General features: G+C 54.2%; 1 protein-coding gene across 9 annotated transcripts in view; it reads right to left on the reverse strand.

Annotated features, from left to right (window-relative positions):
- sox5 (SRY-box transcription factor 5) overlaps positions 1-19,176 on the reverse strand; it is a 516,307-nt gene that overhangs the window by 157,381 nt on the left and 339,750 nt on the right. For all 9 annotated transcript variants that reach the window (XM_072471812.1, XM_072471809.1, XM_072471813.1 and 6 more), the window contains one exon: positions 1,013-1,092. In XM_072471812.1, coding sequence (XP_072327913.1) covers positions 1,013-1,092 — 80 coding nt within the window. The remainder of the gene's footprint in view (positions 1-1,012; positions 1,093-19,176) is intronic.

A 19,176-nucleotide genomic window follows, 5' to 3' on the forward strand; every position in this document is an offset into this window, starting at 1 on the left:
CAGGTCATTGGAAGTATTCCTGTGCAATTCTTTGAATACTGCCATGGGCCTTTCTTGGCCATCCGAGCAGGTAGAAAGAGCCTTGTTTCAATGTCACATCCAAAAAATGGTACCTCCTGTCAAAGTGTTATTCTGGATCAGGCATCCAAGCTTTTTAACCCACAACTTTCTGCCTCAAAAATTCCTCACGTGATTCAAAGATAAATGTCTTGGGCATGCCCAGGGTACAGAGTATCAATGTGTAAAGTGAACAAACTAGAGTGGTAATAAGTTATTTTTCTCATTTCTGCAAGTTGCTGATCTCAGCCATGCTGTACAGGGATATTCATCTCTTTATCGGGCAAGGAAATACAGGAGAAGGAAAATCAGAGGGTCTGTTGCTTCGGAGCCATGTCTGCATACTTCCCAGTGACCAGAATAAAAGAGTTATTGGTGGAGGCCTTGGAACAACTTATGTGCTCCTTCGCTGCACTCCAACCCTCCAAGAGTTGTCACACATAAACATAGAAAGCAGGAGCAGGAGTAGCCCATTCGGCCCTTCGAGCCTGTTCTGCCTTTCAATATAATCATGGCTGATTGTCTATCTCAAAACCATATCCCTCACGCTTTCTCCATACGCCTTGATACAGGACCCAGGATGGGGAATTAAAATATGGCTTTGTTCAGGAAAACAGAGGTACATCTCAACTAATAAATGAGAAGCAAATGCTATTCAATATGATACAGGACAGCTTGATAAATCTATCAGTGGGGATCTCTTGACATTCAGTTTTTATTTCCCCCTGTGCTGGCTTTCAATATCAGTTCCTGAGTGCACCTCAGGGAGGCTCCAGATTCAATCCCGCGTCAAGCTAGCTGATCTCAACCAGGGCAGGGTTGGGTAAATTCACAAAGCCATTAGCAAACCGCAGATAGGCATTTACTTGCCAATGGTTAGATTTGTATTTACCACTCTTCCCTGCCCTTGCCCGTCAGGCCACTGTGTGAACCAGAATGCTAACATCTGTCTTACCTGCAGCTGGAGCTGGCCAAGCCCAGGTGTTGCTGCTGCTGCCATGGTGGTGGGGATAAGCTGAAGAGGGTAGGGCTCATCTGTGAAAGAGAACGACATTTGCCTGAGAATATATTGCACATACTCCACTTACCAATCCCACCCCCCCTTCCAAAAGGCCCTGCGCTGTCTGGGAATATTAGTCCCTCTGTGGCCTTTCATTCCTGGCTCTCAAATTGAAAACCGTTGATAGATTTTACCAATTTGACAGCCCATGATGAGAATTACATACAAGGAAACTGCATCTTTGCTACTGATTTCAGGTGGCCATCTAGACGGGACACTTTACACAGTTTTAAACTTGCAACTGCTCTACTTGGCTCCTTTGGCAGCTAACACCTCCCAACCGGCTCCCCAAGGGGCCATTACAACCTATCATGAATGGAATATATTAATGAACTCCATTGCCTCAAATTGATGTGATATGTCTGGATAAATATTTCCTCTGAATCTAATCTTTATTATACAAAGCCCGTGTCATTATAATCCCCTGGTAACTGATTTAATAGCAGCATCCTAGGCCAAATAGTCAAAATTTCCAAAAAGTGTCAATAATGCAAATTCCAATGATTTTGCAGCCGTTGATTCAAGACATCAGTAATGAATACAGGCTGCCTATTCAGCTGTGACATTGGTTAAGCTTGACTTTGTGCAATGCTGGCTTCAGTAGAAATAAGAAAGAGGAGGGATGTAAAACAGGCTGCCAACTCACTATCACCCAAGATCTACTCCAGTCAGTTCAAACATAGATAACATCCTGCCTCTGTTTAGAATGACAAGGTGAATGATCTTAATTTAAATTGAATTTAAAACATTGCTCTACTCTTCACATTTGTTCAGTTGTACACTTGGACTGAACTCGTTCAAGCAAGCAAAGGAATTCTGGCGTCACCATAACCAATCTGTTAATAATATGCAGTTCTTAGCACTTCAAAGCCTTTAACTAAAAGACAATCCCCTCTGTGAACCAGTATCTCTTCTGGCTAACTCCACTGTGTAATGTCAGGTTCAGCTGTTGCCCATCTAAGCGGTACTGGGGTGACACTGCAGTGAATTAGCCATAACGTTTCAAATGAATAAGCTATCACTGATTCCTGGATGTTCAAGAAGAGGCCATTTGGTCCATCTTGACAGTGCTGTCTCTTTGAAAGAGCTATCATAGTAGTCCAATTTCTCTGCGCTTACCTCATAGCCCTACAGTCTTTTTTCTTTTCATGGAATTATCCATTTCTTTTAAAGTTACCGTTGAACCCGCTTGCACCACCCCTTCAGGCAGTACATTCTAGGTCATTGCAACTTACCGTGTGAAACAATTACCCTTATCTCTCTAGTTTCCAGTCATTTTAAAGCTCTGTTCTTTGGTTACTGACCGACACACTAGTTTATCTCATGGTAATCCAATTTTGTTTCTCTCATAGGATTTACAGTGCAGAAGGAGGCCATTCAGCCCATCGAGTCTGCACCAGCCCTTGGAAAGAGCACCGTACTTTAGCCCACGCTTCCACCCTATCCCCATAACCCAGTAACCAAGGGGCAATTTAAAATTGCCAATCCACCTAATCTGCACATCTTTGGACTTAGGGAGGAAACCGGAGCACCCGGAGGAAACTCACACAGACACGGAGAGAAAGTGCAAACTCCAGACAGTCACCTGAGGCTGGAATTGAACCCAGGACTCAAGAGCTGTGATGCAGCAGTGATAGCCATTGTGCCACCATGCCGCCCCACTACTGGATACAAGTTATCCTCATATACTCTGTCACAACACCTCATGATTTTAAACACCACCAGTGAATCTCAGCTGAACCTGCCCTGCTCTGGAAAATCCATCTCGGCTTCTCTAGACTCTCCACACTACTAAAATCCCTCATCCTTGGTGTCATTCTGGTAAGTTTCCTCTGCACTTTCTCTATGAAGCCTTGACATCCTCTCTAAAACTTGGTGCCCAGGATTTGACACAATGCTCATGCTGAGGTCAGGGCAGCCATTTATAATGGTTCACCGGAACTTCCTTCCTTCTGTATATCAACTCAGAATATATGAACAGACAAAACTGGGTGCAGGAAATGCCCAGCTGGTCCATCATGCCAGACCATTTTGAACACAAAGAACATTTGTGGAGATACAACACGACCAGGCTTCTGAATGAGCATGATACTCCTTTAGAGAGTTGGCATTCTTGATCAATTAATGCACCACAGGCCAAGATATAATTCTGCTCATGCAAACTGCAACGTGCAACATGGCTAGGTTTATCCAGATGCAGTTCAATACATGTTCCTCGACAATGATCTAGATCCATTAGGAGGAGGTAAATGGGCATATTGGAGATGTCATTTTATTAGCTCCAAATGAAAACTCACAATCATATTAATCAGTAACATTTACACATTTACATTGACAAAACCATTTCCAATAACTGCTGACTGTTGCAGATGAGCAGGATGATAAAGTGTCAATGTGCTGGAGTGGATTAACAACCATTCTGAATTCTTAAGTCCTCAAATTCCTGCTTGCCCAAAATGGTTCAGTGCGGTCATGGAAGATGCATGTGAGTTTTCACCCAGACCATGCAGAAAATATAAAACAGGGTGGGGGACTGCACCAAGAAGTTTTCACTCATGCCCTCCCACTCCCCCAACCCCTGAATAACCAGCATGGGGAGCAGGTGGAATATCTATCCCTTGCTTTAGTTGGAGTTTGTTTAGCTTTACAATAACTCCAAATCCAATAAGACATCAGGATCGTTGAGTCACATTCAGAATAAATGGATGAGTGCAGTTCCAACAACACTCAAGAAGCTCAACACTATCCAGAACAAAACAGCCCGCTTGACTGGCACCCCTTCCACAAACGTTCACTCCCTCCATCACTGGCACAATGACACATAGTCACTTTTTTGAGCCCTGGGGAGTTTCTCACCAGTTTAGCCCACACTTCAAAAATTGTTTAGCACTATGGAGCTGAACTCAGAGATCGGGCCGCCATTTTGAAAGGGTGCCACGATCTCGAAGTGAGCTTATGGGTCATCCCCACCCCCACCCATTGGCAATGTCACACCCCATACAGATGGCCACCACCCACGCCCCCCAAGTGATGACACTTGTTATGGAGATCCTGGGGATCCCTCCTCATCAGCCCCCCACAAAGCCTCCTTACAGCACCCCCTTCTTTCTAGGACTGCCACCCAGCACCAACCCAACCTTCTGGAGGCTCCTGCTTACCTGCCCTGTACACCCCGACCCTTCAAACCCTTCCCATCCACCCTCATTTCATGGGCATGGCCCCCTTGCCCCCTGACCCTTGGCAGAGTCACCTGGCACTCAAACACCCTTGAACTGGCACTCAGGCAGTGCTCCTGCTGGCTTGGCAATGCCAGGATGCAGCTGGGTAGTGCCAAGGTGCCTGCGTTCCAGGGGGAGGGCCAGGGAGCCACCCTGCACTTACCCTGACCACCCTGGGGTCTCTGGTGGACCGCAAGACCCCCCTGGGTGCTGTTCCACCTGGTCCATGTTTGTGTGGATTAGCCCTGAACGGTGCCCGCCTGCAGCCTCGCTGGGGAGTGCGAAGTATCGCAGGAGGCCGCTAGATCCCGCACAGGTAGGTCATAAGTAGGTGGCCTCTCCCGGCATTCTATGGCTGCATTGCATTCAAGCGAGAGCCCAACGCGGTCAGAGATTCGCGCCCACTTTCTCTCAGCATTGGGGAAGTAATTCCATCATACAGACAACAACACTCAAGAACACTCACTACCACCTCATAGGACAATTAGGACATCAAAGTTGCTCATATCTGTAACCCAGGAATTCATTTAAACTGCCCTCGTCCATTCCAACCAGAGTTCCTTTCCCCACCATCATTGTCAAATGCAATCACATCTTACGCAGGTATTATGTCAGGACTTGCCATTTCTATGCTACCCCTGTGGCGAGAAATACTGATGTTCCCTTTCATTTCTTCTGGTCTCTGGCTGGAGGGTAAATCTTTTCAGCTGTAGATGCAGTTTTTACTCACACATTAAGCAATACGATTTTCTAACCGTTCGGGACTCCCATTGTGTTTGGGGTCTAATATTCTGCTGGAAGAATCATAGAATCAGAGAGTTTACAGTGCAGAAGGAGGCCATTCAGCCCATTGGGTCTGCACCGGCCCTTGGAAAGAGCATCCTACTTAAGCCCTGGGCCTCCACCCTAACCCCCTTTATCCCCGTAACCCCACCGATCCTTTTTGGACACTAAGGGCAATTTAGAATAGCCAGTACACCTAACCTGCACATCTTTGGACTGTGGGAGGGAACTGGAGCACCCGGAGGAAACCCCTGCAGACACGGGGAGAACGTGCAGACTCCACACAGTGACCCAAGCCGGGAATCAAACCTGGGACCCTGGAGCTGTGAAGCAACTGTGAAGGTATAAGTGAAGGTGAAGGTATAAGGCAGAACCTGGGACCTCAGGGCCGTCAGGCAGCAATGCTAACCACTGCGCCACCGTGCAGCCCTGTGCATCACTAATTTATGATGCAGCTCTGTCAATTTTGATATAGATCCCCAGATGTTGGTAAGAAGGGCTTTGCAGGGTGGACTAGGCTGCTTGAAGCTTCGGCATGTCCGGATTGGTCAATGCCAATGGTCCACAGTATCATTTTATCTGATCCTCTTATAATGGTTTAAAACAGTATGGCATAGTTCAATGCACGCACCCCACCCCCACCAACCCCCAAGTGGAATGGGAGGTGGGGACACTCAAGATGGGCCATGAAGGTGCAGGGTGGAGAATTCAGCACATTCACAACTGCACCCAAATAAGTCCAGTTCAGTTCAGCAAGGGTCAAAGATGGCCTTCCGGCCCGAGGCTGGTTGAGGTCCTTTGTGGGCTGCATGGTGGTACAGTTGTTAGCATTGGTGCCTCACAGCTCCAGGGACCCGGGTTCAATTCCGAATTCGGAATTGACCCTGGTGTGTGCAGTTTGCACGTTCTCCCCGTGGGTTTCCTCAGGGTGCTCTGGTTTCCTCCCACAGTCTAAACATGTGTAGGTTAGATGGATTGGCCAAGCCAATTTGCCATTTAGTGTCCAAAGGTTAGATGCGGTTACGGGGTTGCAGGGGAGTGTGCTTAGCTGAGGTGCTCTTTCACAGGGTCGGTGCAAACTCGATAGGCTGAATGGCCTATTTCTGCACTGTAGAGACTCGATGATTACGTGATCACACCATTTGGGCTGTCTGCCAGGCAACTCCAACAGGCCTTCCAGCAGCCTGCGGAGAGGCCACCCGATACCAACAGTGAGACCTGCTAGCAGCAATATCCTCTTGCATAGGAAGAACTATTCTTTCCCTTTAAACCAACCACCTTCCCCCTCCCATCTGATTGGCCTCAAAGTACATGAGGTCTGCGCTCCTTTGGCTGTTCCTCCTCCTGAGGGCTCCTCCAGTACTGGCAGTGGTCAGCGGTCCTAGTGGCACTGCTGGTTCTGAAGAGCTGCCAGTCTCTGATTGACCTGCAGCTCTCAGAGACAGGACATCTGCATTGCAGGACCTGAGAATCCCGCACCAACCAAATTAGGTGCCTGCTTTTAATCATGTCGGGGTACACAGAAATGGCCACAGTGAGGCTGTCACAGACTCTCCAACCAGTGCACAGACCCACAATCAAAACCATTAAAACCACCCCCAATGAGTGGTTTGCTAGGACACCTCTTAGGGCAGTTAAAAGCCAACCACATTGCTGTGGGTGTGAAGTCATTCGTGAACCAGATGGGTTTTTCCCAACAATCAGCTAATGTTCATCACTACTGACATGAAGGGTCAGATTTTGACAAGAGTCAGGAAGGCTCCAAGACCAACTAGAGATGGGCAATAAATGCTGGCCTAACCAGTGATGCCTATATTCCGTAAATGAAAAAAACAAAAACCTTGGGTGGGATTTTCGGGTCCCTGTGACATATTTTACAGCTTAATGGGCAGACCTCAGGAGCCATGTAGGGTATGAAAAAAAATAAGACTTTAACAATCTAATGCAGTCTTCACTCCTGCACACTTGCTGGTGCTAAAACTCCCATTCATGAAAGCCATTCGGAGCTTTTAAATTTCCTCGAGTGATTAGTCAGAAGTAGAATTATCTAGTCACACAAATGTCTGGGGGGTTTTGTGTGCCCCGCACACTCTGCCATCAAGGAATGTACCTCAAGGGGTTGCCATTGGCGGGACCAGAAGATCCCACCAGTGGGAAGAGCCAGAAAATTTTGGCCGTTATAAAATATTGGGGTTGTGGCCCAGATTCAGAATTCCTGCCCCCTTTCCAGCTTAAACCATGAAAAATGATCTCAACAGGAGTTCTGCATTCACAATTGAATTGATAGCTTAAATAGGCTATTAAAGGATCAGATGTCTTTGATGTAGTTAGTTTAATAAATGTTTGTTTTTAAACAAGATTAATCACTTGAGGAGATTTAAAAGCTTTGAATTGCTTTCATGAATGGGAGTTTCGCTCCGGAGAGTGAACGCCTCCACCTCGTACGTGACGTTGGGGCTCATACTGCTGAAGATGGTATGTAGAGCATACCTCACAAGGGCAAGGATGAGCCAGTTCATGAGAAAATGTGATGGAGAATTTTTTTAAAAAAAATTTTAATGAATGGGAGTTTCAGCACTACCAAGTGTGCAGGAGTGAAGACTGCATCAGATTGTTAGAGTCTTATTTTTTTCATCGCTTCATGGCTCCTGAGCTCTGTCCATGGTGGATACTGGGTTACTGGCTATGGAGATGGCTTGCAGGTTGCATGAGGGAGCAGGGTGCAGGGGTGTGAAGTGTGAAGGCTAGAGGGCCTAACAACTTCTAAAATGACTGGGACAAAGTTCCCAGACCACTGAGGCAAGCCTTCTAACAAGCCTGCCTCGGGACTTGCCCACCCCCGTGACCGCCTACACCACACTTCCAGCATTGGCTAGCACAGGTCCATCTCACACTGCACCAATCCACTGCCCCAGAACAAAACTTGAATATATTGGAAGACTTTTTACTGAGACGGGATCTGCAGTAGTCAAATCCGGCCCTCGCTCTTAATTCAAGATGTATTTCATTAATTAATTTAATTTAAATTCCTCAGCTGCCACAGTGGGATTTGAACTCATTTCCATGCTCATTAGTCCAGACCACTTACTGGTCCAGAAAGAATAACCATTCTGTTACTATACCCCAGAGGTAGCTGGCTGGAGGTATTTAATGAAAATGACCTCCTGCTTCAGAGAGATTCAGGGCGGATGCAACCAGAGCGATGTATCCCAGCCACTCTCACACTCCTGCTAACAGCTAGTAGCAGAGTGGGACTGATGGAGACTGCACTCACAGCTAGACAATCGTGAAAAGCTGCAGGATAAGGAGGGAGAAGACGGGAAGTCAAAATAAATAAAAATTGAGCAAAGATTTTTCTTCAGTAAACGAAAGGATGGGAAGAAAAGATTTTCACTTTTAAATAATCGACTCCGACAAAAAGTTCATCGCTACATGTGTTCAGAGAAATGCAAATATACCTACAGCAGATGATGTGTAAAAATAACTCTTTGAATACTGACTGTCAGCCCAACATTCCATATCGCAAAATCGCCATATTTTGCAATGATTAGAAAATAGGCACATTTTCTATTGTTGAACGGACAGACACAAGGGGCGTCATTCTCCGACCCCCCAGAGGGTCGGAGAATGGCCGTTGGCCGCCGTGAATCCCGCCCCCGCCGGTTGCTGAAGTCTCCGAAGGGAGAAAAGTCGGCGGGGCGTTAATGGCGCCGCTGCCGCGGAGAATGTCTGCCGATATTCTCCCTTCCGGATGGCCCGAAGTCCCGTCGACGTGATGACCGTTCACGTCGACGTAAATTAAACCTCCTTTTCATCGGCGTGACCCTGTGCTCCAGGTTCACGCCGACCAGCGTGGAGGTGAGTGACGGCCTGGGGGGTTGGCTCTGGGCAGGCGATGGCGTGGCCGCAGTCTGAATGCGTGAGGAGAGGTGTGTCTCGGGTTGTGTGTGTGTGCGTGCGGCGGGGGGGGGGGTTAGAGTAGGCTGGGCACCGGGGGAGTGCCGGGAGGGGGTCCGTGCCGGGGAGGGGGATGGGGGTGTCCGTGCCGGGGTGGAGGTTGTGGGGGGGGTCCGTGCCGGGGAGGGGGATGGGGGGGGGGGGTCCGTGCCGGGGAGGGGGATGGGGGTGTCCGTGCCGGGGTGGAGGTTGGGGGGGGGGGTCCGTGCCGGGGTGGAGGTTGGGGGGGGTTCCGTGCCGGGGAGGGGGATGGGGGTGTCCGTGCCGGGGTGGTTGTTGGGGGGGGGGGGGGTCCGTGCCGGGGAGGGGGATGGGGGGGGTCCGTGCCGGGGTGGAGGTTGGGGGGGGGGTCCGGGTCCGTGCCGGGGAGGGGGATGGGGGTGTCCGTGCCGGGGTGGAGGTTGGGGGGGGTCCGTGCCGGGGTGGAGGTTGGGGGGGGGGGGTCTGTGCCGGGGTGGAGGTTGGGGGGGTCCGTGCCGGGGAGGGGGATGGGGGTGTCCCTGCCGGGGTGGAGGTTGGCGGGGGGGGGGTCCGTGCCGGGGAGGGGGATGGGGGTGTCCGTGCCGGGGTGGAGGTTGGGGGGTGTCCGTGCCGGGGTGGAGGTTGGGGGGGGGGGGGGGGGGGGGGGGTGGGAGGGCAAGTGAGTTGGTCCACCTGGCCAGGTGCCAGTCTCCAACAGTTGGACCCATGCGGTCCATGCCACCTGGCTGGGGGGAGGAGGGGATATGGGCAATGATGACATGTCGTCGTTTCCCTCCCCCCACCAGGCCGTCATGTTTTCAGATCATCCAGCGATGCTGGCCGCCGTGGTGGCAGCCGCTCATGTCTATATTGCCCTGGATGAGGAGGAGGAGGAGGAGCGTGCCAGAGAGGCGGCGCAGGCTGCTGCAGAGGGGCAGGCGGCAGCCGCCCTGGGCTGGAGGGACACCCGACCGACAGGACGAGGAGGGGGAGGAGGACGTCGCGGCCCCACGGCAACGGAGGCACCCGAGGGCGCCCCGTGTGTACCGGCCCAGGCAGTCATACCAGGACCTCACGGACCGGGAATGCAGGAGGAGACTCCGGATGAGCCGGGAAACCGTGGCACACATCTGCCACCTGCTGGCACACCTGTCACCGCGTGGCACTGGCGGGGGACACCCTCTCCCCGTGTCCGTCAAGGTTACGGTGGCCCTGAACTTTTATGCAATGGGGTCATTCCAGGCACCGAGTGGGGACCTGTCTGGCATATCACAGACATCGGTGCACCGGTGCATCCGGGCAGTGATAGATGCCCTATATGCCATGGCGCACCGCTACATCCGCTTCCCCGTGGACCGGGCCAGCCAAGATGCCCGGGCCGTGGGCTTCTCTGCCGTGGCCGGGTTCCCCATGGTCCAGGGCGCGATCGATGGGATGCACGTCGCCATGCGGCCACCTGCAGAGAACAGGGCCGTGTTCACTAATAGGAAGGGGACCTATTCGATGAACGTACAGGTGGTCTGCGACCACCACATGATGATCCTGCACGTCTGCGCCCGTCACCCAGGCAGTGGTACAGGTGGTCTGCGACCACCACATGATGATCCTGCACGTCTGCGCCCGTCACCCAGGCAGTGTACACGACTCATTTGTGTTGTCGCGGTCATCCATCCCCGGCATGTACGAGGGACGCCATCCCCGGCTGAGGGGCTGGTTGCTGGGCGACAGGGGCTACCCATTGCGATCGTGGCTGATGACGCCTGTACGGAGGCCACGCAATGAGGCGGAGAACCGCTACAATGATGCCCATGTAGCGACAAGGGGAGTGATAGAGAGGTGCTTTGGCGTGCTGAAGATGCGTTTCAGGTGCCTGGACCTCTCTGGGGGCGCCCTCCAGTATCGGTCAGATAGGGTCGGCCGCATCATTGGGGTGTGCTGCGTCCTGCACAACATAGCCCAACAGAGGGGCGATGTGCCGCAGGCAGAGGAGGGCGGAGTGGAGGAGCAGCAGGAAGAGGCACAGTCCTCCCCAGATGAGGGGGGATGGGGGTAATGGTCAGGGCAGACGGGGTAGACACAGGCGGGTGGCTGTCCACCGTTACCGGCTGGCCCAGCGGGCACGGGACAGACTGATAGACGCCCGCTTCACTGACTAGATGGGCGTGGGAATCGGGTAGTATGGCCACAGACCGCACACCATGGCAACAGCCGACCACCCACACCCCCCACCCATCCACCCACCCAGCACCCTCACCCCCCTCCCCAACCCCACCCACCCCACCCGCATGCACACCACCCCCCCCCTCCCCCCCCCATTGCCGATCCACCTGCGGCACAACGGGCCGGGCTCACCCAGTTGCGGGTGGACGCGTGTCTATCGCAGGCCATGGAGGATGGTGACAACCCGCCCTGCGATGAGCTCCTGGCTCTACATCGTTGGACTATGTCTGACCCATGGCCACAGTACCACCATCCACCCGGACCATCCCTGCATGCGGCTGTGACACTGCAGCGCACGGTCCCGTCCTCTGCCCGGGGGATGTTGATGGCGGCCCAGGGGGAAGGGGGCAGACTCACCTGGGGCTGAAGTAAGACCACCCCTCACACACACACTTGCGCTCAACGTACATGACACCCCCGCACACTTTGGACAGAGCACAAAGTAGGTGTAACATTGACTTTAATAACCAAAGGAGTTCATGCACGTGTCCTAGCCCCTAAAACTCATCTGTGCCCTGCAACCGTGCCAACTTACTCAGTGTCTAATTGTTTGGCCTTACGGGCCCTTTGACTACGTCTACGTTGTTCCCCAGACGGTACAGCAGAACTGGAGGTGGACTCCTGTGATTCCTGCCCTCTGACACTGGATCCCTTTGGCGGCCGTTTCCTGGGGCGTCCTGGCCTAGATGGGCCAGGCTGCGGCCCGGGCGACTGGGATGGCGAGCTGCCAGCCTGTCCTGCCCGTTGCCCAGCCGATGTACCTGGGACGGAAGGGGGGGAGTCCGAGGTGTCGCGGTGTACCGGGACCTTCCCTACAGAGGGAGCCGGGACGGACCACACCACCTCCTCCTCCCTCGGGGTGCCCGATGGCCCCCAGGCCTCTACATGGGTGGGGGATGCGAACGGACTGGCCATCCGACGCCCCCCCGACATCTGGCGCTGCCAGTCCTGGAGGCCCGTGCTGGTATCGACAGGGGTCTGCAGGTTTGCAGCCATGGAGCCCAGGGGGTTGGCAAACCCTGTCTGTGACAGTGCGACGCCGGCTCGCACATGGCCACTGGCGCCGATGCCCTCAGCGATGGCCTGCAGAGACTGGGCCATGGCCTGCTGAGACTGGGCCATGGCCTGCAGAGACTGGGCCATGGCCTGCTGAGACTGGGCTATGGCGTTGAGCGCCTCTGCCATCTGGCGCTGGCACTGGCTCATGGCCTCCTGTGAGAGGGCAGCCATTTCCTGGGCCATAGACGCCGCCTGCACGGAAAGCCCCGGGCCTCGCAAACCGTTCCCCATGTCTGACACCGTCGCACCCATTGCCTCCACCGCGGGCGCCACCCGTGTGGTGTCGGCCTGGGTGGCATGCATGACCGGCACCACTTCCAGCTCCTGGACGCGGGTGGACTCCTCCACCTGCGACCGCAGCCGCCGCAAGCCGCCCGTCACCCTCTTCGCTTGTCTCCGGGTCGGTGGTTGCATCGGATCTATGTGTGGGTGTGGTAACTCCAGGAACCCGGGATCCATCTGGGCGGCAGATGTTCGCTTGGGCTGGGCTGCCCTCCGACCGCCCGGCCCCTCTGCTGCTCCTACCTCCACCTGCTGTACCGGGACGGCTGTGTTGTGCGCACCAGTGAGTGTACCAGACGCCTCATCACTAAAGTGCCCAACCGAGGTGAATGTTTCTGCGATGGTGGAGGGTGTTGGTGACAGCAGTGGCGTTGTGTCGTGCTCTTCGTCCCACTCTGAGTCCATGGCACTTTGGGGTGGGGGTTCGTCTCCACCCATCCACTCTGAGTCACTGTCCGGTATTTCGTCTTCCTGGGTAGTGCTGTCCCGGGTAGTGGTGTCCCGGGTAGTGGTGTCCCGGGTAGTGGTGTCCTGGGAAGTGGTGTCCTGGGTAGTGGTGTCCTGGGTAGTGGTGTCCTGGGTAGTGGTGTCCTGGCTCGGATGTGACGGGGGCCTGTGGCTGCCCCCCTCATCGCTGGGTGGTCGCTCCCGCACGTGACGGGGGTGTCGTCTCCCTGTTGCTCCAGGTCTCTCCGTCTCCCGTGGTGTGCGAGGGGCATCCTGCGGGCGTCGCATGCTGGAGGGTGCGGGTCTCTCCGTCTCCCGTGGCCTCCGAGGGGCATCCTGTGGGCGTCGCATGACGGAGGGTCCGGGTCTCTCCGTCTCCCGTGGCCTCTGAGGGGCATCCTGCGGGCGGTCTGCATCTGCGGGGATGGGTGCCTGGACGTTTGGTCCTGCGATACACAATGAAGCATGCATGGTTAGACATCAGGCAGTGATCAGGTGATACGGGGGAGGGGGATATAGGGACGGACTGTCGGTGGCTCACTTGCTACTACGCCCCCGACCACTGCATCAGCAACCTCCACCAGCCAGTTCCAGGGCCCTTTCCTCGTGTACGGTCAGTGGCCTCTCATCAGCGGGGCCTCCTCCAGTCCTCACATGCTCCCTATTGTTGTGTGCGCGCTTCTCCTGTGGGGGGGGGGCGGTAGCAGGGGTAAAAGGCAACACTGTTAGGAAGGCATATGAATGCACGCCATCGGTTGCGCGTGCATAGCAGAGGTTAAGGTTAGGGCTGGATTCACTTGGGGATATGGGGGAGGGGGGGATATGGGGGAGGGGGGGATATGGGGGAGGGGGGATATGGGGGAGGGGGGATATGGGGGAGGGGGGATATGGGGGTGGGGGGGATATGGGGGAGGGGGGATATGGGGGAGGGGGGATATGGGGAGGGGGGATATGGGGGAGGGGGGATATGGGGTAGGGGATATGGGGGAGGGGGGATATGGGGGAGGGGGATCTGGGGGAGGGGGATCTGGGGGAGGGGGGGATCTGGGGGAGGGGGGATATGGGGGAGGGGGGATATGGGGAGGGGGGATATGGGGGAGGGGGGATATGGGGAGGGGGGATATGGGGAGGGGGGATATGGGGAGGGGGGATATGGGGGAGGGGGGATATGGGGGAGGGGGGATATGGGGAGGGGGGATATGGGGGAGGGGGGATATGGGGGAGGGGGGGTTATGGGGAGGGGGGATATGTGGGAGGGGGGGATATGGGTGAGGGGGGGATATGGGGGTGGGGGGTATATGGGGGAGGGGGGGATATGGGGGAGGCTCACCCTGCCTGCTCTGACGAGGTCGTTCACCTTCTTGTGGCACTGGGTGCCTGTCCGTGGTGTCAGGGCCATAGCGGTGACAGCCTCTGCCACTTCCCTCCACAGATGCCGGCTGTGGCGTGGGGCAACTCTGCGGCCGTGCCCGGGATACAGGGCGTCCCTCCTCTGCTCCACCGCGTCCAGGAGCGCCTCCACATCGCGTGACTCGAACCTCGGGGCTGAGCGGCGGCCAGCCATCCAGTCGGGTGTTGCGGTCGGGTGTTCCGGTCGGGTGGGGGGGAGCAGCGCGGCCTTATGTGCCGTCACGCCGTGCGGCGCGTATGACGCTGCACGGCGTGAACCACTGCGCAAGCGCGGATCCCGTTACGTCGCTGCTAGCCCATTTCGGGCCGGAGACTATCGACCCATTTTTCCGACGTGACGCAAGTCGGATTTGCGCCGTTTTTTGCGCCAATCGGCGGACTTTCCGCCGATAACGGAGAATTTCGCCAAAGATATGCCAGGATTCTCCTTGCCAGGGACTAAGTCCCCGCGCCAGCAGGAAAACCTGCGCCAGCGACCCCGGCGTCAACAGGCCCCCATGGTGAGGAATTCTCACCTGTCTCGGGGGCTAGGTGGACGCCGGCGCCGAAGGGACTGCACAAGTTTGCGCATGCGTCAAAGGGCCGGCGTGATCTCGCGCATGCGCGGAAACTCCGACGTGTTTTGGTGTATGCGCTGGGGTTTCTCTTCTCCGCGCTGGCCATAGTGGAGCCCGACAGGGGCCGGCGCGAAAGGAGGGACTGCCTCCATGGCACAGGCTCGCCCGTGGGCCGTGGGCCGTGGGCCGTGCCCCCCCCCCCCCCCCCCCCCCCAGGGTCGGATTCCCCCGCGCCTCCCCGAGGACCGGCCTAGCTGATGTGCCTGCCAGGTCCTGCCGTGTGAGACCATGCGTAACCCACGCTGGCGGGACTGGTCAAAAACGGAGCACGGCTGATTGGAGTCAAACTGGCACCGCCCCCGATTTGGTGGTCGGAGCCCATTCTCCGCCCGATCGTCGATTACGATATCGGCATCGAGCAACGGAGATTCCTGCCCGTTATCTAACATTTAGGACACCTTAATTTACGAAGGATATAAATACCTAACTGGTTCTCCACTTTCTGCCATCCTTACCTGGTCTGGCTGATGTGTGACTTCAGCAATATGGTTGATTCTTAACTACCCGCTGAAATGGCTAGCAAGCCATTCAGTTGTGTTGCTATGTAAAGGTCCAAGAGGAGTAAAACTCAATAGGTCACTCAGAATTGACCTCTGCACCAGAAACAACAAAGGCATAGCCAAACCCAATTGACCCTGCAAAGCACCCCTCACTAATAACAGGACTTGTGCCCGAGTTAGGAGAGCTGTCTCACAAACTATCCAAGCAATAGGCTGACAATAGTAATACTTTGTATAGTTCATAGTTTTCAGCTAACGTCCTAGAAGCCTCCATCACCATCCCTGGGAGTGGATCAGTGGTACAGTTGGGAATGGGTGGCCCTCAACATCGCCTCTGGATCCCAAGAAGATTTGTGGCATCAGGTCACACATGGACAAGGGAATTTCCCGTTGATCCCAGTTGCGATGTGGTGCTGATCACCACACGTGATACTCCTCTGGCACTTGCTCCCCTTTGGAATATCTCAAATTGTTTCACTCCTTTCACCTCATTTAAAATCCTCATTCTCTACTGCCCGCCACAGTACCAGCCCAATTTTCTCAAGAAGCTATCTTTGCTGCTATTCGCCATCAGCCAGATGGAGGGGAGATGGTGGGATAACGGTGTTGTCACTGGACTAGTAAACCAGAAACTTAGGGTAATGCTCTGGGGACCCAGGTTCAAATCCCGCCACTACAGATGGTGAAATTTGAATTCAATAAAATATCTGGAATTAGAAGTCCAATGACAATCATGAAACCATTGCCAGTGGTCCGAAAAACCTATCTGGTTCACTAATGTCCTTTCGGGAAGGAAATCTGCCATCGTTACCTGGTCTGGCCTACATGTGACTCCAGACCCATAGCAATGTGGTTGACTCTTAACTGCCCCCTCAAATTCGGGATGGGCAATAAATGCTGGCACAGCCAGCGCCGCCAACGTCCCATGAACGAATTTTGTAAAAGCCTCTGCGCCAACAACCTTTTCGTCCTAAGTGGTTTCAACCTCCATCTCAACTTGTCGTGTTCTCTTCTCTGAGTTCATTGCCCTCTTAATCTCTTCCTCCAAGCAAACTCTCCAATCGATATTCATGGTGACTCCCTTGACCACGCCATCTCATGCGGCCTTGGTCGCTATTCCCAGAGTATCAATCAGAAATAAGGCCATCTCTGAACACTTCCTTGTATCGTTCTCCACCCATATCCCATTTCCCTCTCCAATTCCTGCTTTCCTCAGTAGCTGCCCGGGAGGAAACAAAACTCTTCCCCAATTCATTTCCAACTACATTCTCAAAATCCCAGTTGTCCTCCATCCACTGTAACATTTCTGCAGCTACCAATCTGCTCAAACACACCCTCACTTCAACCTGCGATGCCCTAGTACCAATGACACCATTATTCTCTCTCCTCATGGCCTTTCCCCCAATACTTCCCTCATCTCTCCTTCTTTAAGTCCAAGAGAAGTAGATTTGAACAGACATGCAAACAATTAGTTTAACCATTCACCACCGAGAGCACAATCGGCTCCTACTCACATCTGTAAAACTGCTCACTGTTCCTGGATTGCCCGGGAATGTGAAGGTAACTCCAGACTTATTTTCCCTGATGCAAACCAAATTCAAACCCCTCTCCCCTCTTCCCTCCACCATCATTTCCAACATCAAGTGCGAGGAGCTCATGGATTTCTTTGTCACCAAGATCTAGACGATCCGATGAACTACTCCTACCACTTCCCTCCCTATTCCTAACCCACCAGGCTGGGTTTCCACTAAAGTTCCCCTTGCCCTAGCCTTGAACTTGCATCTTTCTCTAGGTTCTCTCGGATCTCCCTTCATGCCATCTCCAAGCTCGTTTTACCAAGAGATTCATTTCCTGCTCGATTGACTTTATTGCCACCACACTGCTGAACACTCAACGTCATTTCCTGAACTCCATGTTAGCCGATATTGTGAACAGTTCACTCTCTCTTCGCGTTCTGTCCCTCTCTCCTTCAAATTTGTCACCATCGCGCCTCTCCTCAAAAATCCAATCCTTCATCTCTCCATGCTTACAAAGCTACTGCCCCCCATCTCCAAACCCCCTTCCACTCCAAAATCCAAAATGTTATTGCCTTCCCAATTTGTGTCCACCTTTCCTGGAAGTCATGGAATCATAGATGCCCTGCAGTGAAGGAGGAGGCCATTCGGCCCATCGAGTCTGTACCGGCCCTCTGAAAGAGCACTCTACCCAGGTATACTCCCCCGCCCACCCCACTCTATCCCCGTAATCGAGCCTGCACATTGCCAATCCACCTAACGTGCATATCTTTGGGAGGAAACCAGAGCACCCAGACAAAACCCATGCAGAAACTGGAGCACCCAGAGGAAACTCATGCAGACATGGTGAGAACGTGCAAACACCCAAGGCCAGTATCGAACCCACGTCACTGGCGCTGTCCATGCTTTAATCCCTCCATTCAGATTTCCACCCCTCCACTGTGCTGAAAATGCTCTTGTCAAAGTCTCAAACGATACCCTATGTGACTTTGACAAAGAAAAATGATCCTTCCTTATCTTTCCTGACTAGTCTGCAGCCCTTGCACCATCTAATCATAGCGTCTTTCTCTAGTGCCTCGCCACTGACTCTCAGCTGGGTGGGACTACATTTACCTGGTCCCCATTCTTACCTAATTGTGGCCAGGGAATTGTTATCAATAGTTTCTCACCTGCTATCATGCAGTCACCTCTGCTACCCCCCAAGGATTGACCCTTGACCCCTGTTGTTCCTCATTTATATGTTACCACTTGGTGACATGACATGAAAGCATAACAGTGCTTTCCACACATAAAGTGTTGGCAACCAACTTTACCTTAATCCCGCCCCTCCCAAGAACTCCAGTGCCTCGGAATTGTAAAACTTGCCTGACATTGAGTACTAGATGAACAGAAGTCTCGGGGGTGATTCTCCCACGCCGCGCCGTCTGGGAGAATCACCCCTGCTAAATAAATTTGTCAGCCAGTCGTGCTGGCTGACGAAGCGGAAGAGGGAGGTGAGTAGGCGGGCCCATCCCAGCAACCAGGAAGTAGCGTCCACGGCCGGTGGGGGGGGGGGGGGGGGGCTGTAGGAAGCGTCTGCCGTGATCCCCCATGGTGGGGGGGGCAATGGGCAAGGGTGGGTGTGTTTGGGGGTGTGGGGGGAGTGAGGGAGAGAGTGGGGAAGGGTGGACGTGTTTGGGGGGAAGGAGGGGGAGGGGGGGGAAGGGTGGACGTGGTTGGAGGGGGGAGTGGGGAAGGGTGGACGTGGTTGGGGGGAAAGGGGGAAGGGTGGACGTGGTTGGGGAGGGGGGGAGAAGAGGGAAGAGTGGACGTGTTTGGGGGAGGAGGGGAGAGGCGGGGAAGGGTGGACGTGTTTGGGGGAGGGGGGGAAGGGGAGACGTATTTGGGGGGAGGGGGGGAAGGGTGGAGGGATTTGGGGGAGGGGGAGGGTGGACGTGGTTGGGGGAGGGAGTGGGGAAGGGTGGACGTGGTTGGGGGAGGAAGTGGGGAAGGGTGGACGTGGTTGGGGAGGGGGGAGAGGAGGGAAGAGTGGACATGTTTGGGGAGGAGGGGAGAGGCGGGGAAGGGTGGACGTGTTTGGGGGGGGGAAGG

The sequence above is a fragment of the Scyliorhinus torazame genome, chromosome 13 (assembly GCF_047496885.1).
Source record: "Scyliorhinus torazame isolate Kashiwa2021f chromosome 13, sScyTor2.1, whole genome shotgun sequence".
NCBI classification, from domain to species: domain Eukaryota; kingdom Metazoa; phylum Chordata; class Chondrichthyes; order Carcharhiniformes; family Scyliorhinidae; genus Scyliorhinus; species Scyliorhinus torazame.